The sequence below is a fragment of the Leucopleurus acutus genome (assembly GCF_964270905.1).
Source record: "Leucopleurus acutus genome assembly, chromosome: 4".
NCBI classification, from domain to species: domain Eukaryota; kingdom Metazoa; phylum Chordata; class Mammalia; order Artiodactyla; family Delphinidae; genus Leucopleurus; species Leucopleurus acutus.
In genome coordinates this window covers 149,424,928-149,449,347 of record NC_139146.1, presented here as the reverse complement: position 1 = coordinate 149,449,347, position 24,420 = coordinate 149,424,928, and the positions used below count along the sequence as shown (strand labels likewise).

Here is a 24,420-nt window from a genome sequence, read left to right as displayed (position 1 = left end):
TTCTGCCTCATAGAAGGCCTACCAGTGACTTTCAAAACATACAGATTTTCTATGATATAATTTACTTGGACAATTTTTGGGTGTCAGAAGAAACAATTTTAAGAACCACTCTCCTCAATCATAAAAATGACCTCAAATCTATAAAGAGCAAAAGCTTTGAAAAAATTAGCTTTAAGACTGTGGAATTTACTTTCAATTTTTCCCCCGGGCCCCATCTCTGTTTTGGCATTGACGGCTAGGCTCAAAACTTGTTTGACCACTGAAGCACTTGAAAACACCTGGAGCAAAAACAAATTTGTCTTCTAAAACTATAAAATGCTGACAAAGCCTTTACAGAGGACACTCAAACAATGCCTTCGCTCAGTATACAAACAGCTCAGTCTGAAGGCTGCATGAACACTGCTAGTCAAAACAAGTTCATTATTCTAACCTTGAGCTCTAAGAGAAGGTATGTGATAATATTCTCATTAACAGAGGATTCATGGCAAATCTGAATTTCTTTTTGTATCCTTCTGTTTTATGTTTTATTATGCTTAAAACTCATAAATTAATCCATATTCGAAAAGAATTCCCGGTACTGTAAGAGGACACCTATGGAAGAGCTGGCTAGCTGTCCCCACAAGTCCGTTCCACCTTTCTTGCACAGCAGTGCGGGAGCCACACGCCCAGCGACAGCGCAGCCACAGCCCCTCCGGCAGGTAGATGGGGCCATGTGACTGACTTCTCTCCGACAGGCTGTGAGAAGTGGTATGTGTGTTTTCCAGGCCTGGCTAATAACCTGCCTCACCAGGTTCATGCCTTGACACTCACTTATTCTCTCCTCTTGGGAGCTGGAACGGAGATGAAAACCACGAATGCTCTGGAAGCTACTTGCTGAAGACGGCAGAGAGGCAGTTGGCCTCTCTGGGTCCCTGAAACATCCGCGTGGAGCAAGTGTTCTAACTCTTCTCCTGAGCCCCAAACTGCTTTAGATTGTCACGGGAGAAAGAACTTTTACGGTGTTCAAGGCATTGCATTTTGGGTCTTTTTGTTACCCAAGTTACTCTAAGCTATACGGCAACCATTCATTCGCTCCCTTTTTTTTAACTCATTTTTTGTGAGTGCTGAGCTATGCTGGGCACTGGCGTACAACGGTGGATGGGGAAACCGGACAGACACCGGTCCTTGCCACTGTGACTGATGTATTTTGGTTACTGTTCCAACTGTAGTTTGTTACACTGCTAATATTATCTTTAAGATGGGTGCTATCTGAATAGCCCTCAGCACGCTTGGGCCATACAGTTGCCAGAGGGACCCTTTTAAAAGGTACTTCAGAAAATGACTTTTTTTTCTCTTTAATCTTCCAATGGTTCCTCATCTCACTCAGGGTAAATGCTCGAGATCTAAAGGTGGCTACAAAGCCTTAAGGGATCAGCTCCCTTGCTATGCCTCTGACCTCATCTCCTACAACGCTCCTCCCTCAACTCTGCTCCAACCATGGTAGCCTCTTGCGCAACCTCTAAAGGCTAGGGCTGTTCTCCCTCCACCTGGATAGTCTCTCCCCAGATATCCTGATGGCTCACTTTCTCACCTTGTCCAGGTTTCTGCACAAGCACATTCTCAGTGTGGCCTGATCCGAGGACTCAACCCGTGCAACGCCAACTCTTAACCTCCCGTCCATTTCCCATCTTATTTATCCTGCTTCACTTCTCTCCATAGCGTGTGCTGCCACCTGACTATACGTTGACTTGTTTCTTATCTGCCTCATCCTTCGGGAATATAAACTTCAGGATGGCAGACAGTGTGTCTGTTTTGGTCATCATTTTGTCTTTAGTGCCTAAAACAGTGCTTGTCATATAGTTAATTGTTGTATCATTGAAGGAATGACAACTTTTAAATCAGTGGTTCAAATGGTGGGGTTTTTTACATTATATTGACACCACTCAGAGAATCACTGTCATGTAGTTTTGGACAGGAGTACTTGCTGAGTTATACTGCATTAAAAACATGAGCTGAGGGGGCTTCCCTGGTGGTGCAGTGGTTGAGAGTCCACCTGCCGATGCAGGGGACACGGGTTCGTGCCCCGGTCCGGGAAGATCCCACATGCCAAGGAGTGGCTGGGCCCGTGAGCCATGGCCGCCGAGCCTGTGCGTCCGGAGGCTGTGCTCCGCAACGGGAGAGGCCACAACAGCGAGAGGCCTGCGTACCGCATTAACAACAACAACAACAAAAAGACTAAGAAGATGATGATCTGATGAAATCAGATCGGTATACTGAGTGAAAAGAGACCAATGAGGGAAAGAAGATGAGTTTGATCTTCACATGTTGACTTGGGAGGACTACCTAAGGTGAGCTGCAGAGAGCATCGCCTAGATGTTGATTTCTAAGTCATCTGTAGAGAGGTGACATCAGACAGCATGGAATTAGAGAAGCTCTCATGTGAAGTGCTGATGGGAAAGAGATATAAGTCAATTACCTGCATAACATTTACATCTAAGCATGTTTTGTGGAAGATCAGCCAGTAAAGGACACAGTAAAGAAGAACACAGTCATTGAGGTAATAGGACAAAGAGAGGTCAACATCCTGGAGGCCAAGGGAGAAAGAGCTCTGAGAAGATGAGAGTATCAAGCACCACAGGGACTTCGGGAGGTCAAGAACCAAGCAGACAACAGCACAGCGGTCTTAAAAGACCAGTTCCAACCATACGTCCACCCAGTGACACAGAGAAAGTGGTTTCTTAGAGAGGTCTTTAGAGGGGTAGAATTCAGATTACAGGGTTGACGAGCAAGTGTGGAAAGAACTGGAAATGCAGACTGTTGAAAATTTTTGATGGCAAAATGAAGGGGAGAGGTTGGCCATCAGAGCAGAGGGAGTAGAAACGAACTTAAATATGTACTGCTGTCAGTCTTTCCTGCTCTTTAGCACATTTCATTGCATTCAAATCTCACACAAAACCAGAAAGAGATATTAATATTCCCATGCTACAGATGAAGTAACTGAGGCTAAGTAACATGCTCACTTGCCATAGCTATTAAGTGATAAAGTTACAACTGAAATTCAGGTCTGAGTGTAAGACCTATGCTCCTTCCTTGAACCCTGCCTATGATTTCAGAGGGTATACGTGACATTAAGGAGATGCTGTTTATGAATAAGAGAGCTGCTAGACTATGTTTTTTTTTTTAATATATTAAGTGTAAGGCTTATTATAGAATTAGTATAATCACACAAAGAATATTTGGAAAATATCCTTTGGGAGTAACGATTGCCTCTAATACTACCACCACTCCCAAAATACAATCATACAATCGTTTTAGGTGTATTTGTCTTTTTTCCTAGGAATGAACATTTAAATATATATTTATATACACATATTCATGCATAAATGCATGCACTGTATATACTGCTTCATAACCTACTTTATTTTAAAAATCTATTTATTTATTTTTGCCTGCATTGGGTCTTCGTTGCTACATGCGGGTTTCTCTAGTTGCGGTGAGCGGAGGCTACTCTTCGTTGCGGTGCGCGGGCTTCTCATTGTGGTGGCTTCTCTTGTTGTGGAGCACGGGCTCTAGGCGCGCGGGCTTCAGCTGTGGAACGCAGGCTTAGTTGTGGCTCACGGGCTCTAGAGCGCAGGCTCAGTAGTTGTGGCGCATGGGCTTAGTTGCTCCGTGGCATGTGGCATCTTCCCGGACCAGGGCTCAAACCTGTGTCCCCTGCATTGGCAGGCGGATTCTTTTTTTTTTTTTTAGATGTTGGGGGTAGGAGTTTTTATTAATTAATTAATTTAGTTTTGCTGTGTTGGGTCTTCGTTTCTGTGTGAGGGCTTTCTCTAGTTGTGGCAAGCGGGGGCCACTCTTCATTGTGGTGCGCGGGCCTCTCACTATTGTTGCAGAGCACAGGCTCCAGACGCGCAGGCTCCGTAGTTGTGGCTCACGGGCCTAGTTGCCCCGCGGCACGTGGGATCCTCCCAGACCAGGGCTCGAACCCGTGTCCCCTGCATTAGCAGGCAGATTCTCAACCACTGCGCCACCAGGGAAGCCCTATAACCTACTTTTAATATTGAGGGAGAGTATCGTGGAATCCGAGCTCCACCCCTTATGTGTGACCTTGGGCAGCTGTTTAATCTCCTGTGCCTCAGTCTCCTCATGTTTAGAGTAAGAATATTAAAAACAATAACTGCCTTATGGATTACTGGAGGATTAAAATTGATAATATATGCAAAGCACTTAAAATACCCCTTGCTAAACATTTTCCACTTTATTCCATAGTCTTCAGAACCATCATTTTTATTCGATGCATAATATTTTATTGAATTGACATGCAAATGTTACTTATCTGGTCTCCTACTTTTGAACATTTAAATTGCTTCTAATTTTCCATGATTATAGATGCTCACGTGGCGAGCAAATGAATACTTACAGTCTTCTCCATATTTACAATGATGTCTCTAGAGCAGGGTGGCAGAGGTAGGATTATTGGATACACTGCGTGACTGAGTTATAGCTTTTGATTCAAACTGTTAAATTGTGCCCTAGAAGGAATGTTTTTAGAGACAGACATTTTCTAGGCTGACAGAAATAAGCCAGTGGAGAGGAAGCCATGAAAAGTGTCTGCAGGAGTGAGGGAGTGAGTTTGTGTATGTGCTTGTACACGTACATGGGGTGGGGAGATGGATGTAGAAAACAGAATTTCCAAGGATACTTAACCTTAAAGTTAACCTTCGAATTTAGAAAAACCACTTTATCATTTGAGCAGGTGAGAAAATAAAATGGGTGGAGATCTAGAGAAAGTTTGAAGCATGAGTGAGGGAAGCTGCTGAAACACAGGCTGGCGCTCTTAGCTCTTCAAAATAAACCAGGGGGCAAGCTTTCCTTCTGAGAAAGGCTGAAGAGCACAGGTGTGAGCTAGCAGTGCAAGGAGAGAGGAAAAGGTTGGGACCACGGCAATAATTAGAGGTAAGGCAGAGCACCTGAATGCCACTCACTAATTTCTGGGCTGTGAATTTTCTGTAGTCTCTTAGTCTCTGCTGGTCATGACAGCCCCGAGAGGAAAAAGGATAAGGGAAAGTACGCAGACAGTTCCCACTTTAGAGATTCCAAATTTGCAAGATGCTTTTATAGGTCACTGTGGCTGTGTTGTGGGCTGGTGAGATCACTGTGATATTATCACTCAGACTCTTCAGTCACTCTCTTCTCATTTTCTCTGGAAGATGGTTTGCTCCCATCTCTCCATCAAAACTGCTCTTACTGAGTGATCTCCAGCTTGGTAATCCCAGTGGCTAAGCTCTCAGTCTTCTACTCGGCCAATCATCTGACCTTCTTTCCAACTCGAGATACGTGGTTCACTTGGCATCCAGGACACCAAACACACTTCATTTTTTTCTACTTTGCTGGGGTCTCCTTCTTGAGTCTCCTCTACTGCGACCTTGTCATCTCCCCATCCTTTACACGATCGTATGCCTCAGGGCTCGCGGTCCCTGAGGCCACTTCCCTTTTCTGTCCATCCTCGCTCCCTCGGTTATCTCATCCAGTACGCTGACTTCAGATAGCCTCTATCTGCTGCTGGCTCCCACGATGCATCTCCAGCCAGGATACCTTCCCTAAACTCGCAGAAATCCATCTGCTTTCCTGCTATCTCCTCTTAGATATTTGACGGGCAGCTCAATCTTAACATGTCCAACACTGAACCATGACATCATCACCCAAACTTCTGTCTTCTCCATCTCGGTAAACTGGCCACACAGATCTTCTAGTTGCCAAAAACCTCGGAGTCATCTTTGACTCCTCTATTACTTTCACACCCCCCAGTTACGTAATGTCAGGAAATCCTGTCAATTCTATGTTCAAAAATATATCCAGAATCCACCTATTACCTCCTGACTACTGCAATACACTCCTCCAGGAGGACCCATGCACATGTTAGTCAATATGAACAACGCCCCCTAGAGCACTGCACTGTGCAGCCTGCAAGGCAATACGTGCCGGCTCCGGTATCCCCTTAGTTCACAGCATCATCAGCGCAAACCTAGATTATTGCAAGAGTTTCCTAACGGGTTTTCCTGTTTCTTGCCCTTGTCTGCTTACTGTCTATTTCCAACACAGCAGTCAAACCAAATTGCAGTAAGTCACATCACTGTTCTACCTGGAACCCTCACACGGATTCTCATCTCACCTGGAGTAAAGGCAGACTCCTTAACAATAATCTAGGAGGCCCTGCTTAATCTGTTCTCTCCCCGCAACTACCTCTTTCACTTTCCTCATTCTCTTCTAACCCTAACAGTATCTCTGTGGTTTCTTGAACATTGCAGATAAGTGACTGTCTCGGGGTCTGGGGTCTCTGCAACCTGCTGTGACAGTATGGCTCGTTTCCTTACTTCCTCTAGGTCTTTGCACTCAAGTGTCAAATTCCTGGGAGGTCTCCTCTGACCACTCTCCTTAAAATTGTATCCCCTGCCCTCTCCCAATTCCTATCCTCATCTCTTGCTTTATTTCTTGCTTCATAGTTATCACTATCTAATATATTTTACGGTTTACTCTTTTTATCTAGATTTTGTCTGTTTCCCCTACTGGAATGTAGGCTCCGTGAGGGCAGTGATTTTTGCTTGTCTCACAGCTGTATCCCTAGATTCTGAAATATTTCCTGGCACACAGAAGGCATAGAATTATGTATGTTCTTCCAGCTACAGAAACAGAAGTTTAGTCAGTGTATAAAGAACTTGAAGTGGGAGACGGTTCTGGAGGAGAGTGGGGTAAAGTAAAAATAGAAGGTTAAAAGTAAGTGGGAAGTTGAGATGCACAGCTGCACTTTCAGGACTAGTCTAAATACTGGTCATTGTTACGTTCCTTAGCTCTTCGCTTTGTGGTGACCTGTGAAGATGAGATTTAAAATTAATGGAATATTAGAGTCAGAAAAGATCTTTGAGAATACCCTCACTTCACAGATGAGGAAGTTTTGCTTCTGTCTCAGTTGTGTTGACAGGGTTTTAAATTATTCATTGCAACAAAGACACGGTCCACCTAGCTCACTTATGTTAACATGTGACCTGCATAATCCTGGAATGCAGAAACTGGTGGCTAAGGTGGAGACAAACCCCTTTCACAGAAAAAAGACCACAATGGGATTAGGCTCTCTGTTCCAAATGTTTTTAAACAAACACGATGTCCATAGTTTTAGCAATCACACACATATTCTAAGGAATAAATGTACTTTCCCACTTTTATTAGCTATTACCACCTAGCTAGTTAAGATACTATTTCTGGTGGAAAAAAAAATATTGATGAGTTAAGTTCATTTTAAAAGGGATTCAGAGAAGTACATTCTTCTCTGAGAAGCCAAGTGTCAGACTTCTAGTCACTGTAATTCTCTTCCGCAGAAAAACAAATCATGGGCCAAATAAAGAGCTAATGGAGTTAGTATCATTTAGTTTACTAAAAATGTTACTTTTCCCCCAATTAAGAATTAAGTTAGTGTTAAAAACCATTTAATGTGCAATGGTTCCAAAGCTTACATTCTGTATTGGGAGAACTGTGTCAGACATGGGTCTGAGGTGGATGTCTCTGTCCATTCTGGCTGATCAATTTATTTCTAGAAACAGGATACCAAGACATTTGGAAGAAAATGGAATAAACATGTTTTCCCCAGATTTGCATTTATGCATATTTTATTTAGGGAATAAAATTGGGAATCTTCTCTGAGCACATGCAGAAACTGACAGTGGGAAAATGAGTGGCCCGTAAGTTTTGCTAAACTTACGGAAAACCCAGCATGGAGGTAAAAACTGCTCAGAGATAAAGCAGAACAGAGGCTTTACACATTGTAAGAATGGATATTACCTATTACCTATTTTTATTAGGGACGCTAGTTCATGTTATATTATAAAATTCATCTTCAGGTTTTTTCCTTTTTTTTTTTTTTGGTTACATTTCTTCTAACTACAGGGAATTAGAAGACAGACTTTTGTTCTCACTTTTCAGAGAAACTGAAGCATACACAAAGAAGGATGACATATATTTATAGTTAAACTGCATAAATATTTAGTTATTGACTAAAACCACCTGCTATAGCTTATGTATCAAATTAATGACCCAGAGTTCAGGTCTGAGGTAACCGTGTAGGAGGTTAATTTTTTTGTTCCTGAGACCTAGAGGAAAGAAACTATTTATAGTGTACAGCTTTGAAATTAAATTTCTGAACACATAGAGATTTCTGAACACAAAGACAATTGATCCTCGTCCTGTATGTATTCTTCTTTCACCTTACTTTAAGTTCATTTATTAATTTGTTTTTTACATATTCATATAGACAGGAACAAATAAAATGGGGGAATAGAAGGAAAACTGCTGTGACAATTTTATTCCAAAAATAAAATTTAAAAATGCTCAAAAGAATGAGAGGAAACTCAGACCGATTTCAATAACATGGAAACCGAGGCATGTGTTGCCCCTTGTGCCTTTGGCAAAGTGTAATCTACCTTGGACTTGCTTCTTATATTTATCAGAAAGAAATACGTGTGTATACTTAGTAGCTCTTAAGGTCTTTTTCAGAACTCATGCTCTATAATTCTGTGAAACTCCACATTGATATTTTTTACAAAGCAAGGAAAAGAGGTGTGATATTCCCTAACTGACCACAAGTAAAGATTTTACGGAAGTATGCACTTACCACAAGACTATCTTGATGTTCGCTGAGCTCAGAAAGTCTGGAACTGGATTTCTGACGTTTCGGTTTGCCCCTTTCTCCAAGATAACCAGAAGTATTTTCATGTAATTTTTCCACTTCATGATGAGCATTCAAAATACATTCATCAAGGTTGTTGAACCCAGAAGGAATATTTTCTTCGTTGATAAGTCCCCTTGAATTGAAAAAAGATTTAGCTTAATTTTACTTTAAAAGGTAAAAGGGACATTTAAATGACATTGCCACTGCATCACACAGAAAGTCAGAAGAGTGCTTAGAAATTCCAGGTTGCATTTTTGATCAAAATCTGAGCAGAGTGCCACCCCTGAGAGCACTTGGCGCCAAATATATCACATTCAAAGAGAAATCATTCTCAGAGGCAAATCGGCAAGGGCTGTGTTTCTACCAATGAACAGCTTTTGTATTTGTACCAAAAGTAATCTGTATTCAAATCAGGAGAACAGTGCAAACTTACAAAGACATTTCCCATAATTCATAGGTTTTATATAAATACACACACACACACACACACACAAACACACATAAATCTTATAAAGTAATATAATGTATGAAGAAAAATCTGAAAAGGAAATATGTCTTTTTCTCCAGAATGGAACACTGATTCTCCCAACTGCGAAAGACATTTTAGCACAGTAGAAATGCATTAATACCTAAATCTGACTGCATTAGATAATCTTGGTAGAAATAGTATAATAAAAACTATGGAATACAAAGCATTTTAACTGAAATATGGATTCATTCATTACTTCCCAGTACAAGTTTCTGGATGTAAGCTTATAACTAGAGTTCCTCATGACTTAGTTTTAGACATTTTAATTATAGAATTTAATTCATTTAATGCTCTTGAAATAGTTTCCCTTAAGTATTTTAACATTCCCTTTTAAGAGGTTTTCACAAAATTAAATTACTTAGAGAAATGTTTATCCTTTACTACATCACAGAACAAATTAAACCATCAGTGCAGCACCATGGCTTAGTCAGGTACAGATGAATGAGACTTTATACGCTCCCTCATGGTGTGACCTTAAAGGTATCTCCCTGCAGCTAGAGGTTTTCATACTAAGTGAAGTAAGTTAGAAAGACAAATACCATATGATATCACTTATATGTGGAATCTAAAGTATGGTACTAATGAACCTACCTACAAAACAGAAACAGACTCACAGACATAGAGAACAGACTGGTGGTTGCCAAGGGAGAAGGGGGGAGGTGAGGGATGGACTGGGAGTTTGGGGTTAGTAGATGCAAAGTACTACACACTGAATGGATAAACAACAAGGTCCTACTGTATAGCACTGGGAACTATATTCAGTATCTTGATATAAACCATAATGGAAAAGAATACAAAAAAGAATGTATATATGTGTATAACTGAGTCACTTTGCCGTACAGCAGAAATGAATACATTGTAAATCAACTATACTTCAATTTAAGAAAAATATATAAAGGCATCTCCCTAAACACCCAAAGCTGTTATCTTGAAATAAATGAGCTCCAAAGAGTAAAAATAGATGACCATATTTTACTATCAGTTCAATCATATCCCCAAGTGAAAGATAACATTAAATATTTATTCTGCAATTTAAATTCATACCCTATCTTAGATAGGCTATCATGGAGGCAACATTATGAATTAAATATTATCATAATATTTTCAAAGTTATACGATCTTTGGTGATTTTTAATACTCCATATTTAATTTAGTCTTATTTTATACAACTTTTAATGTACAAATATGTAGATTTAGTAAAATTATATAAAAGATATATGTAACATTTATAAGAAATATCCTAAGTATAAAATAACTGAAGACATGAGGAAAAGTTGATAAGGACTCACATGCCGGCACATATATACACACACGCTTAAATCTCTCCCCTCCCTCCACTGGGAGCAGTGCCTTCTGTGGATGGCTAGATGAGTTTGGTCTCAAATTCACAGTCATTTGTTTTACTATTTAAATTTGTCTTCTTCTTTCTCTTCATATTTTCCCTAACTCCCGGGGTATAAATCCAACTGTAATTTTTTAATGGGGGAGTTTTTAGGTTTGAAAGTTGTCATGGACTAAATCGTATTCCCCCCAAATTCATATGTTGAAGCCCTACCGCCAATGTGACTGTATTTAGAGACAGGACCTCTGAGGAGGTAATTAAGGTTACGTGAGGTCATAAAGGTGGGAACATAATTCAAGAGGACTGGTGCTCTTAAAAGAAGAGGCAGAGACACCAGGGAACACAGTGGAAAGGCCATGTGAGGACACACTCACTGAGCAGACACCGTCAGCAAGCCAGAGAGGTCTCAACAAAAACCAACCCCGTCAGCACCTTGCTCTTGGACTTCCAGCCTCTCTGAACTGTGAGAAAATACATTTCTGTTGCTTAAGCCCCCTAGTCTGGGGTACTTTGTTATGGCAGCCTGAGCAGATGAATACAGAAGCTAAAAATTATTTTTAGAAATTAAAAGACCAAGTTTATTTTCTAATCTTTGTGAATAGTGAATGAATCACTGGAATAAATCCTGTCCAAATAAATATACGAAAATCTGATCATGCAGTTGTGCTCAGGTGGAAATCCTGTGCTCCTCAAAGGAAACTCTTTGCTCTCGTGTGGGTGAGTGCCTCTCACTGCGGTGCCCATGTGACCAGGAGCACAGGTGCATGACTCCTTCCCATGACATGGTGACAGGCTCAGTCACACCCGAAACACTGTGATTTGACCTGAACTTAGATCTCGGTGGCCTCTCACTTTCACCATCTAGATCTTAGTTTTAGTTTTTCTTCTTTTGCGAGTTTCCTCCTCACCCCTACATACACACGTAATGTTCTAGCAATACTGAACTCTTCATTATTCTAAGATAGCATGCTTTTCTTTTTACTTTGCAGTAGGAATTTAATATAATATTTATATAACAAAAGATATGCATAATTTTCTAGTTCACTGTGTTTTGGAAGATTGAAACCATTTTCACCTGTCATGCCTTGCCTTTCTTTTTAAACAAAAGTTTATTACGAAATTTACAAACATAGAAAAATAGAGGGAATATCACCATGAATTTCCTTATATCCATCACCAAGATTCAACATGTCCATGCTCCTGGCAGATGGTTAATTTTTTAGTAAGAATTAAACTGAACCCTTTTACATAATGAATACATTCCTTAAACTTTCACATTTTTATTGAAACAAATAATAATATAAGCCTGATAATGTTTCCTTATGAATTTAGACAAATAGGAAATCATGTGCACTAAAATGAAGTATTTATAATCTTTGCCCTCTACACTGCTTATTTAAAAAATCTGCCGTGATGATATTACTACAGACTTTATTGACTCTTTAATCTCACCTTGAAATGTGGTGACTGTTGGCTTAAAGGATATTTTTGTAAATAGTTGCAGCTCTAAGTTGTTAAAGGCGAAATAATAGATCATAGATTTTTATTTTTCAAAACATTTTAAAACCACTCCATATGGCTAATAGCTTTGAATACAGTACAGTCTAGCTTTAATCTTTCCTTATTTTTTAAGCAAAATCTGTTGGAAATCTTAGATGACGAGTCAATTATGTATAAGCAAACACTGAGAAAAACATACTTACTTTAGGCTATAATAATGATTCTTAACCTTTTTACAACTGACACCATGTCAGTGCATCTCCTGGGGACATACTGAAGAGGACCTTCATGGGGGCAGAAGTAGCAGATCTAGAGCTCTGAGAGATAAGGTCCTTGTTCCTCCAAAGCTGTGGAGAGCTTAGAGCAGCCATTCAGTATGGGCTGAGAGTTCAAGAAGACGGACTATCAAGACACAATAGTGTCAAGTGAGGAGGGGCCTTATGACCAGGAAGGTGAAGCCAACAAGGACCATTTGAAAGGGACTTCTGAACGCCCAGACTACACGCTAAGGAAAAGCGTCAGGTGAGACTGTGAGTTACTTCTGCTATAAATAGTTTACACCCCAAGATTTTTTCACTCAATGCACAGCTGTGGTTTGACCACAATGAGTGGCCAGAATGAGCGGTGAAGGGACATCAGACAAGAGAAATGAAGGGAAAGGCTAGAGCCTCATGGATACCTCTTTAGATTATTAGACTCTACGATTCCCCACCACCTTTTGTTCCCCTGATGTTGATACTGAAAAACAATCAAGGTAACTTATACCAGAAATATCCCCAGATGTGGGAAACTGTATTTAAATTCTGCAGGAGTGGTTATTCTGTGTTTCATATTTCTCTCCCTGTCTAGCCCCTGTTCACTTTTTTCAAAAAAAGTTTTTATTGGAGTAGAGCTGCTTTACAATGGTTCTACTGTACAGCAAAGTGAATCAGTTATATGTATACAAATATCCCCTGTTTTTTGGATTTCCTTCCCATTTAGGTCACCACAGAGCACTGAGTACAGGTCCCTGTGCTACACAGTAGGTTCCCATTAGTTATCTATTTTATACATAGTATCAACATTGTATATATGTCAGCCTCCATCTCCCAATTCATCCCACCCCCTTCTTCCCCCTTGGTATCCATACATCTGCTCTCTATGTCTGTGTCTCTATTTCTGCTTTGCAAATAAGATCATCTATACCATTTTTTAAGATCCCACATATAAGCGTTAGTGTATGATATTTGCTTTTCTCTTTCTGACTTACTTCACTCTGCATGACAGTCTCTAGGTCCATCCCTGTCTCTACAAAGTACCCAGTTTTGTTCCTTTTAATGGCTGAGTAATATTCCATTGTATATATGTACCACATCTTCTTTATCTATTCCTCTGTTGATGGACATTTACGTTGCTTCCATGCCCTGGCTACTGTGAATAGTGCTGCAATGAACACTGGGGTGCATGTGTCTTTTTGAATTCTGGTTTTCTCTGGATATATGCCCAGTAGTGGGATTGCTGGGTCATATGGTAGTTCTATTTTTAGCTTTTTAAGGAACTTCCATACTGTTCTCCATAGTGGCTGTATCAATTTATGCTCCCACCAGCAGTGCAAGAGGGTTCCCTTTTCTCCACACCCTCTCCAGCACTTACTGTTCGTAGAATTTTTTGTGTGTGTGGTATGCGGGCCTCTCACTATTGTGGCCTCTCTCGTTGCAGAGCACAGGCTCCGGACGTGCAGGCTCAGCGGCCATGGCTTATGGGCCCAGCCGCTCCGTGGCATGTGGGATCTTCCCAGACTGGGGCACAAACCCGTGTCCCCTGCATTGGCAGGCGGACTCTCAACCACTGCGCCACCAGGAAAGCCCTGTTCGTAGAATTTTTGATGATGGCCATTCTGACTGGTGTGAGGTGATACCTCATTGTAGTTTTGATTTGCATTTCTCTAATAATCAGTGATGTTGACCATCCTTTCATGTGTCTCTTGGCCATCTGTATGTCTTCTCTGGAGAAATGTCTATTTAGATCTTCTGCCCATTTTTTTGATTGGGTTGTTTTTTTGATATTGAGCTGCGTGAGCTGTTTGTATATTTTGGAGATTAATCCTTTGTCAGTTGCTTCATTTGCAAACATTTTCTCCCATTCTGAGGGTTGTCTTTTTGTCTTGTTTATGGTTTCCTTTGCTGTGCAAAAGCTTTTAAGTTTCATTAGGTCCCGTTTATTTTTGTTTTTATTTTCATTACTCTAGGCAGTGGATGGAAAAAGACCTTGCTGTGATTTATGTCAGAGAGTGTTCTGCCTATATTTTCCTCTAAGAGTTTTACAATATCTGGCTTTACATTTAGGTCTTTAATCCATTTTGAGTTTATTTTTGTGTATGGTGTTAGGGAGTGCTCTAATTTCATTCTTTTACATGTAGCTGTCCAGTTTTCCCAGCCCCACTTACTGAAGAGGCTGTCTCTTCTCCACTGTATAGTCTTGCCTCCTTCATCATAGATTAGGTGACCGTAGGTGCGTGGGTTTATCTGTGTAGCCCCTGTTCACTTTTGACCTCACCCTGCCGTGCTCCTCCCTGGCCTGCCCCAGGTACCCACCACCACCAGGACCACTGTCCAGCTTTGTTCTACCACGCTCACTATCGCTTCCAGCCTCTGCTTGCTATCCCTCTGTCCAAACAACGAGGGTGGAAAGCACGATGTCGTGACACACTAAGGCTTTTAAAAAGGCAGTGTTGCTACATACTGTGTGGCAGAAAAATGAGGCAGAGGCTAAGAACAGTGTTAGATGAATAATTGGTACTCGCTGTATAACACAATATAGGCCACACAGACTAATTATATACCTAAACACCTTCTATAAAGCTTAGTCAGTAGCTAATTTTACATGTAAATATATCCCGTATTATAATTTTCCTATTTTCTAAAGGAAATACTACAGCACCCCCTCCTACCCACCAGCTCTAAGACAAATATTTTTTAAAACGTGCTGCTTGTACCACTTGAAAAGTCAGTGGGTTATATTACTGATACTTTTTAATTTCTAAAATTACATTTGTTAATATAGCTCTTAAACGTCTTTATAATGTGCAGCATGGAAGTTATTTATACTATTTATCTTTTGTATTTTCTTTAAGCAAAGAGAAGTTGCTTTTTTTCCATCAACATTTTGATGTAGATTACGAGTCCGGGTGAAAAGGAACGAGGCAAACTAGGGCTTGGTTTAGTCTTTATCATTTAATAAGAATTTCAAAATAATAACTTTATAGAGACGAAATGCTACAGTAGATAAAACTTTCAGGAAAAATATGGGACTATAGTCTATTATAAATAAATGTATTTTCCTTGACAATTTAAATCATGATTATTCAATAAGATGAATGGTAATTATTCATTTGTATTTTATCAAATCTTTTAACGGAGAATAAAATTTGTTGTAATACTCTTCTTGAAATTCATGCTGAGAGAATGCCTTAAAATTAGTCATTATAATAATAAAGAACTCAAGCATTTCCTCTTTTGTTAGACTTAAGCTCAATCTTTCTTCTACTAAAACATCATCAACTGTCAGAGCATTACAGTAATATTCTGGTATTTAATCAGGTCAAAATAGTAGGGAAATCTACTGGCTCATAAGCAAGTCTAATAGCCAACTGAATGTCGTCCAACAAGGAAAAAACCGTCTCTGGACAGGAATGTGGCAATTTTCTCCTCCAGTGCTTCAGAATCTCTCTAAATATTGACAAGATATTCACGAGGAAGCCACGAAATGTATTAAATCAGAGGTGGCTTCCCATAACATACAAAACATCTAGATGAAAAGGAAATGTTTATTCAATCACTTATGAATTTCTAAATGCCAGCCAAGTTTAGAAGGGTCAAAATGAAAACTTAAAATGTTAACCTGAGTACTGAAATGAGAGTGTCTATAACACAGTCACTAATTCGGGTGTATGTATATATATATATATATATATTTTTTTTTTTTAATTTTTATCTATTTATTTATTTTATTTTTGTCTGTGTTGGGTCTTCATTTCTGTGCGAGGGCTTTCTCTGGTTGTGGCAAGTGGGGGCCACTCTTCATTGCGGTGCCCGGGCCTCTCACTGTCGCGGCCTCTCTTGTTGCGGAGCACAGGCTCCAGACGCGCAGGCTCAGTAGTTGTGGCTCACGGGCCCAGTTGCTCCACGGCATGTGGGATCCTCCCAGACCAGGGCTCGAACCCGTGTCCCTTGCATTGGCAGGCGGAATCTCAACCACTGTGCCACCAGGGAAGCCCGAAGGGGGTTTTTGTTTGTTTGTTTGTTTTTTTGCGGTACGCGGGCCTCTCACTGTTGTGGCCTCTCCCGTTGCGGAGCGCAGGCTCAGCGGCCATGGCTCACGGGCCCAGCCGCTCCGCAGCACGTGGGATCTTCCCGGACCGGGGCACGAACCCGTGTCCCCTGCATCAGCAGGCGGACTCTCAACCACTGCGCCACCAGGGAAGCCCCCGGGTGTATATTTTTAAAAGAAGAAGAGCAAATGCAAACAAGAAGTACCAATGCCGACTCACATGTCGCTGCCATGTCCAACTTCATCCTGCTCCTTGGACTGGCGTCGTCGCTGTTTGGTGGATGTGGAGAAAGATGCTGATGATGTGCCAGATTCTGAGTCCTCTGAACTTTGCCCTCCAGGGCTATTAACATCCAAAAGATGTTGTTCTACAGCTGACCGGATGGTTCTTTCTAAGAGTCTGGTAAAAAAGAATGCAGAGTCAATCAAGCAATGAAACTTATCAATAACTGCGTTTAAAAATATGTCCCCGTACATGGAAAACACACTGGCGGTCGCCAAGGGGGAAGAGGCTGGGGGAGGGAAGGAGTGGGAGGCTGGGGTCAGCAGATGTAAGCTTTTATATATAGAATGGAGAAACAACAAGGTCCTACTGTAGAGCACAGAGAACTATATTCAATAGCCTATGATAAGCCATAATGGAAAAGAACATGAAAAAAGAATCTGCATATATATATATATATGTGTATAATGGAATCACTTTGCTCTACAGCAGAAATTAACACAACATTGTAAATCAACTATATTTCAATAAAAAAACGTTCCCGTAATATTGGAAATATCAGTATTTTCCATGGAACATCTACTACAGCTTCATGAGCAAAGACAGTATGAGGCATTAATCCCCAAATATTTGCGCTGTGTATTCAAAACAAAGCTACACAGAACAAATTCCACCAACGTGATAATTGTGTTTTCTATCCTGGATTACTGAAACTCTCACGGCAGGTCTAGCAACAATTGTAGGAGGCATTCAGGAAATACAGATCATTTAATATAAGGCAGAATGAGGAAAGATTTTTTCCTCATAGAATAATAATGGACCTATTCTTACAAAGGTGAGTTTCTTCCAGATTTATACCAGTTCTGCAGAGGAAGACAGTATGATTTACAAAGCAAATTGGCACAAATGATTTTATGATGCCTATTATCTCTTTGGAATCCCTTTAAGATAAAATTATATAGGCAATAATGCTATTAAAAAAGAACACCTTACCAGAGCAATTACTCCTCATAACAGAATGGTAAAATCTTTCTGAACCTTTATTCAATCAAATTGTAAGATACATGATTGAAGCTGTATTCATGCAAACACCCCAATGTATATTACTGGAGATGGAAGGATAGGTTTCTGAAGAAAACAGGTAAGCTCAGGGGCTAAAAAGAGTGCATGATAAGACAGATGACGTATCATTTTTAAAGCTATATAATCTTTCAATGTGTCTAAACCCATTTTTATCACTTCATTATTTAATTCTGAATAAGCAGGCATGAAAAATTCTAAACTGACACTCCTCAAAGCATGTTTTCCTTCACTTGAAAAAAGAATCACATCCAAACTCATCAAATTGTATACATTAAGTATACAATACATTAAGTATGTGTATAGTTTTTTGTATATACACCTCAAAAAAGCTGTTAAAATTTTTAAAAACCACATATATATTTTTAAAGTGGTCAGATTGAGAAACATATTCAGTTAAATGAGTTTTGAAAATTTAAGAACTTTACATTTTCCAAATGTAGTTTTCTAATAGACTCATAGTAATTTCATTAAAACTATTTTACAAAGTACAGAATGACTAGGCATTAGAACTTTAATATCTAGAACTCTACAACCCAACGATGAGATTACCTCATAGTGGTACATAGGAAAGTGAATAAATTAATATATACATGCATACCAAAGCCACACCTTTTCCAAACGTTATACAAGACATATAAGAAGTAAAGGTCATTAGGAAACAGACAAGAACACATCAGCCTTGGTGTAATTCTGGAATCTCTTTACAATTCTCAAAGATAAAAGATATCAAATCTGCCCTCGGAGTGCTTCCTCTCATAACAAGGAAGGGAAAAAAAAAAAAATGCCAACTCATCCTATTAGAGCCACATTCGTACCAATGTGTGTTCCTTCTAATGCTTTTCTCTTCTTCCTTATCACACATCCGCCCCTTCTCAGCCGCCTGATCCCTGCTCATGGAAGATGCTCCCAAAGGCCCACCCAGGTCCCAGCAATGTCATAGGGGTGAAGCACAACGAACAGGCAGGGGGAGATGGTTGCAGTTTAGATTTTAGTCTAAGTGCGGTTGGTCGTCTTAGGCGGAAAAAGACATGCGATGGACATAATTAACAGAGCACTGCCACTGCCCTGTGGAAGAAGGACTTGCTGCCATCACTAACTTGCCTCCTTTTCTGTGTCCTATCAGACTGTAAAGGCCCCAAAGGCAGAGCACAAGGCTTCTTTGACATTAGACACCTAACACTATGCTTGGCATATAGCAGGCACTCCGTAAATGGAGGCCGATTCAAACGAACAAAGGAAGAAGTAAAACACACGGTTCATGTTCCCACCTTTAATGGCAAGACACCTCCCAACGCACACAGACTGCTTTGCACGTACTAACTGACACGATTTTGACTAAAATAAACAGAAAATCTCATATGTTCACACGGCTGAGGGGTCTCCAGTCACACACCCACACAGAAGCTCAAACGGGAACACTTCTTATTTGGTCTTCTCCTCTGGGTGGTTTTAAAAATCATCATTCGTTGCTTATTATAGTAACCTTCCAATGCTATACACCATTAGAAAAGCTTTTTTACTGTTTAATACATGAGAGGAGGGGGAAAAAAGCCCAAAATCCAGATCACTTACTCGCCCGTTGCCGACACATTGCTGACTTGGGATACGTGGGCACTGTAGAAAAGAAGCAAAAGAAAGGAAGCCAGGTTAGACAGAGGACCAGAGAGTGCGAATCCAACATGTGAGGGCATCCCGGGCTGAAAGTATTAGCCCTGAGTGACCCTCACATGACATTTAACTACCCACTGACCGATGCTGATTTTTACCTGTCTCTAGATTAGAGATGGCCCTGGGAGCACATCCCCAAACAGCTTCTTTTCTCCATGTTAAGATGTCCATGACGGATAGTTTCAAAGGTGACCCCTGAAAACCATTTCTGCCTCTCAGACTATTGCCATGGCCCTAGTCTGGGGTCTTTGAATTTTCCCCAAATGTTAATACGATTGCTGCCCACTGCTTTCCTGCTACCAACTGCCCTGTCTCTGCTCTCTGCAGCCCAAGTCTGTTCCCTCCTGCCCCACTCCCTCCGGACCTGCAGACAGAAGCATCTTCCTAAAACTGCTCTGAACATGGAGCGGGGGCCGTAGGGGACAGAGAACAAGGAACAAACACTGTTTTCTACACGACTCTATCTGAGCCACGTTTTCTGCCTAAGTTCCTCAAGATGGAAAATACCTCAAGCTCTATAATGTTTCATCTTAACACCTAATTTATAGCCCTTTTATTGAGCATTTATAAACTTCCTCTAACTTTCCCATTTTCTCCAAAGCCTGAATTCCTTCGAAAGTATTAAAAAGTAGTCAGTAAAAAAAAAAAAAAAAAGTAGTCCATATAAAACGGAATGGTGAAATGAGAGAACACTATCTGATTAGCACGCTTCAGAACTTCACCCTTTTGCCCCCATTCTACTTTCATATAAGCACAGTGTGGGTCGAGGCTGGCATCTGTCTTAACCATATCAGTGTGAGTACTTTCTTACATTCTGCCCTGTACTGCTTAGTTGGCTTCTAAGTCAAGATTCAAAAGTATCTATGTTGAAAATGAGATTAAAAAAAAATCTTCAGTGCATGTCAAACTACACTTTTGCCTAATCTAACAGTTCTCCCATTTTTACTTTCTTCTTTGTAGAAGACACCTGAAGAAAAGAAAAGCTGTTAATGACCAATACTGATGGTTGCCTTTCAATCACTCCAAGCATCCTCATTTATACTACAGAATTTTCAGCATGTGAATGTGTTGCTTTGGAATCATCTGTCGAGCTTTTCTTCCATGTACGTGTATATGTGTATCTCATCCCTTTCCATTTAGAACCTAAGTGCCTCAAGGGATTGTATAATAGTCCTCATTTTCTTTCACGACAATACCTACGAATACCACCAGCACATACTCATTATCCCAAAGGTGATCAACAGACACTCACTCTTTAACCCCAGAGAATTCCTTTAGCTAAAGCTGTAGCTCTTTGTCATGGTCACAAACCACAGCCAAGTCCCAGAAAAACTGCATAAAAGGGTGCTGTTGTTCACAAGGGAAACGTATGAGAAGAATCCTCATTAATAAATGAATGAACAAATAAATAAGCCCGAATGCTTACTGAGTGCCGTGTTTCAGACATTGTGCTTAGTATTGCTTACATAGCTTTTCTCATTTACTGTTTACAAGAACCCCATGAAGTAGGTACCATTGTTTTCTTTTCCCTATTTTCAAATGAAGAGGTTAGAGAGGTTAAGTAACTCACAGTCATAGAGCCAAGAAGCAGATGGGCTGAGATTGGAACCAAGAAAGTTTTAGCTTGGAGTCTCAGCTCCTAATCGCTACACTCGACTTTTTGAATCCATCACTCACTAGAAGAAACACTCACCAGAGTCATCTTCCCATATGGAGGCCTGGACTCAGGTATTTAACTTTGCTTTTAATTACAACCATTTCTGCCTCACAATACCTGCTATTCATAGAGGTTCCCAGGTTACATAACCAACAATAAATCCTTTGCGGCTCTCTGTCCTGAGCTGGAACAGGCAGTCCCTGCTTTCGATGCCTGTGGCTCACTCTCTGTAAATTCAACACTGTATAATTAACTCCGGCGCTCCATGTCTCACGCAGTTACACAACCTTGGTTTTGGGGGCAGGGGCCAATTTGAATAATGACTCTGGGAGAACATACAGGCGGGAAAAGAATACAGAGCTGCTAGATACTAAAAACATTCCAAAGACATATATATATAATCAGCCAATCAGTCAGCCACGCCATCTCAGAATGAAGAGATACATTGCCTCTCCTCCCTTCTATACACTTTTGACCTGAACTTCTTTTTGCTTATTAAAAAGCACACACTGATATTTTTATGTTCCTTTTGGGGTGGGGTGGGGCGTAGGGAGAAGATGAAAAAAGGCGAGCAAGAAAGAGACACGGAAATGACAACAAATGGGACCAGGTTCTGAGACTCCTAACTCTCTAACTCTCAAACTCTAATGTGCACCAGAATCACCCGGGATCTTGTGCACACACAGACTCTGATACAGTAGGTCTAGGTCTAGGAAAGGGGACCTGAGATTTTGTATTTCTAACACATTCCCCAGTGATTCTGATGCTGTTGATTTGTGGAGGACATTGTTTAGCAAGGTTCCAAATTCCTGCAACTAAAATTCTTTTAGACTTCAGTGACTTAGATATCACAATCGCTGTTTTGAAAGATTCTAAGTTATGAAGGTATGATTTGGAAAACCTATGCTAATTGGAATGAATAAAAGGCAATACATCAACATTTCCCTCAGAGCTTAAAGAAAAATGACCTGAGCCATCGAAATCAGTCTTAAAGAGCCTTTCTCAGAATGCAAAATAAATGAAAAAATCAATAATAAGACTAAGTAATTAAACCATATTGATTTTTGTTAATACATATATCTTAGGTCAAATTTATGATAAATTTATATTTTTGTGTTTTTGTAATAGGCCTTTGGAATTTTTGGTATTATTTAATGTGTCCATACTTCCATGCTTTTAAAACAGAATTTTTCTAAAGGAAGTATTCCCTTTTTTTTTTAAACGCCAAGAAACAATTTATTATAGAGAGAAGAAAAATCTCTCATCCAAAATACAGAAATCTGTACAACTCTGCCACAATCAGTACACATGAACTGTACAAATTCACACCAGTTCATAATTTACCAAACAAACTATGACTAACAAGGTTCACAAAATAGATGGTGGTTTACGGAAAAGACTTTTACCCAATTAAGTACAAGAAAAGTTACAAAGCAGACCTCCACTTTCTAAAAATAAGAAGTATACTCAGTCTTAGAAAACTACAAGCTAGCAAATGTACAGAGAGCTGGCCGGTGCTAACACCACACTTGAGATAGTGTCTTTTTAAGGGTCTTTTTCAAAGGCTGTTGCCACTGCAGATTCTGGTCACTTGCTACTTTCAAGGCCAAAAACACAATACAAGGTCTGACCATTTCCCCAGGTCATACTTACTAGTTTGTCTTATGTACATTTATATTTAAGAGCTAGGTACAAGTCTTGTCATAAAATTTCCAGTACTACCACGTTTTAAAGGTTGAGCTGCCAAAATGGATAACAACTTTAAGTGTCATAGTGCAAATTTTCTCTGCAAGTTCTACTGCAGAGAAAGGTTCTTTTGAAATACAGATTTGCATTAAAGGGACTGATGTAAAAATTTAGGCATCATGTCCGGGAGAAACTGAAACCACCCTAGGACTTCTCTCCCTTGCGAATAAGGTGATCATTTACTTGGACTCACAGGCTGTTAAATCATTGAAAGGTACTGTCCAAACTAGAGCACTGTCACGTACAAATTTTTTTTAGCACTCTGTTTTGTGCCAGATCTTCACAGCTGTGACATGGTTTAAATTCCATAATCCATCCCCCAAGAGGCGCCCACCCAAAGCAAGTATCAAATTTATCCATCCATTATAAGATGACCCGTCCGTAGACTATATCTTAACCTGATACAGTCATTATATTGTAGCGTTGGGAAGGGCTTGTTCTGTCCAAGAGAAGTTCCTCCTTACAGCTGATTCTGCTGTCTACCGTTGGCACGTTGGTGCTGTTGCGGGTGCTGCCTCCTGCTGGTGAGGCTTCGTACAGCACACAGATGGAGCCATCCATCCTCTCCAGTTCTGCAGGACACTTCGTAAGGGTCAACCCTGAGTGTGAGCTCACTTGGGAGAAGCCTGAACAGCTCCTGACCGCTCAGTCCAATTGGCTGTGCTGCCTGTCCAGTGAGAGGATCCATTTTATGGTTGATGGGAATACAACGGTAACCCGATCCCTTGCAGGGCTTTTCTGGGAACCAGTGATGTTTCTAATGTTCTGCCAGCAACTCCTGCAGGCTCTGGCGGAAGGACTGCAGCTGTCGCTCGCTCGTGAGCCCCTTGATGCGGAGGAACTTGGAGATGAAGGCCTCGTTGGCGGCCATCTTGCCTATCACGGCGTTGGCCCGGGTGTAGAAGGGATGCGCGGGGTTGGTCCGGGCTCCCTCACGGGTCAGAGGGCTGAGAGAGAGGGAGGGAGGGAGGGGCGGACTGCTATAATTTTTCTCCTTTCTTTATAGTAAAAAGGTTATTTTCGAGACAGGAGGTGGCCAGAGAGAGGAAGAGACGAGTGACGGCAGCCTGGTCACAGCGCCCGGACCTCCCAGGCCACCGCCGCCTACGGCTCTGCAGCCTCCGAAGCTCCCAACAGTTGCATTACCAGCTCCGAGGGGCCTAAAGAAAGTATTCTGAAAAGAGAGCATTTTGCGTTGGGAATCAGAAAAGTGAAGTTCTGGTCTTGGCTCTGCAGTTAATTAGCTGCAGTCACAGTCAGATTGCTGGTTAGTTTGGCTGCTTTGGGCTGGTTTCTTCATACAGAAAATGAAAGACTTGGTTCATGATCTCTGTGATTTTCTTTTAGCTCTAAAAGTTTATGACTATCTCAGTTTCAAGTTTATTGCCCTAAAGTTTAATTCATTACAAAAGGTTATAACTGCATATTTAGTTGTATGACAGTGTCCGTCATAGTGAGGGTTTATCAGATACCAAAATGGCTTTGGTCAGGTATCCAATCACCTCCATAGTTCCTGTGGGATGTGCTTAACACTTCATCAATAACAAGATTCCTAAGAATATTTAATGTCAGAAATAGGGCCTGCTTCCGTTGCTATAATCCGCTTATGGAGGTGATGTTAAGACACTAACAAAAAGACAATAAGCAAATAAGCTAAAGTGAAAGA

At 40.7% G+C, this 24,420-nt stretch overlaps 1 protein-coding gene and 1 pseudogene across 6 annotated transcripts in view; both read right to left on the bottom strand.

The window, feature by feature from the left end:
• LOC309961053 (protein FAM13A) overlaps window positions 1-24,420 on the bottom strand; it is a 132,766-nt gene that overhangs the window by 48,194 nt on the left and 60,152 nt on the right. For all 5 annotated transcript variants that reach the window (XR_014326164.1, XR_014326165.1, XM_082838088.1 and 2 more), the window contains exons 3-5: window positions 19,256-19,297; window positions 16,598-16,777; window positions 8,642-8,831 (exon numbers count right to left, since the gene is read on the bottom strand). Coding sequence is in view for 3 of the 5 variants with exons in the window: in XM_082838088.1 (XP_082694214.1) it covers window positions 8,642-8,831; window positions 16,598-16,777; window positions 19,256-19,297 (412 nt within the window). In the remaining 2 variants the exon portion in view is untranslated. The remainder of the gene's footprint in view (window positions 1-8,641; window positions 8,832-16,597; window positions 16,778-19,255; window positions 19,298-24,420) is intronic.
• Window positions 23,148-24,262, bottom strand: LOC309960753 (protein BTG1-like; annotated as a pseudogene). Its single transcript has 3 exons — window positions 24,227-24,262; window positions 23,816-23,928; window positions 23,148-23,701 (listed from the first exon to the last, which is right to left on the bottom strand). The product of its transcript is annotated as a protein BTG1-like (transcript).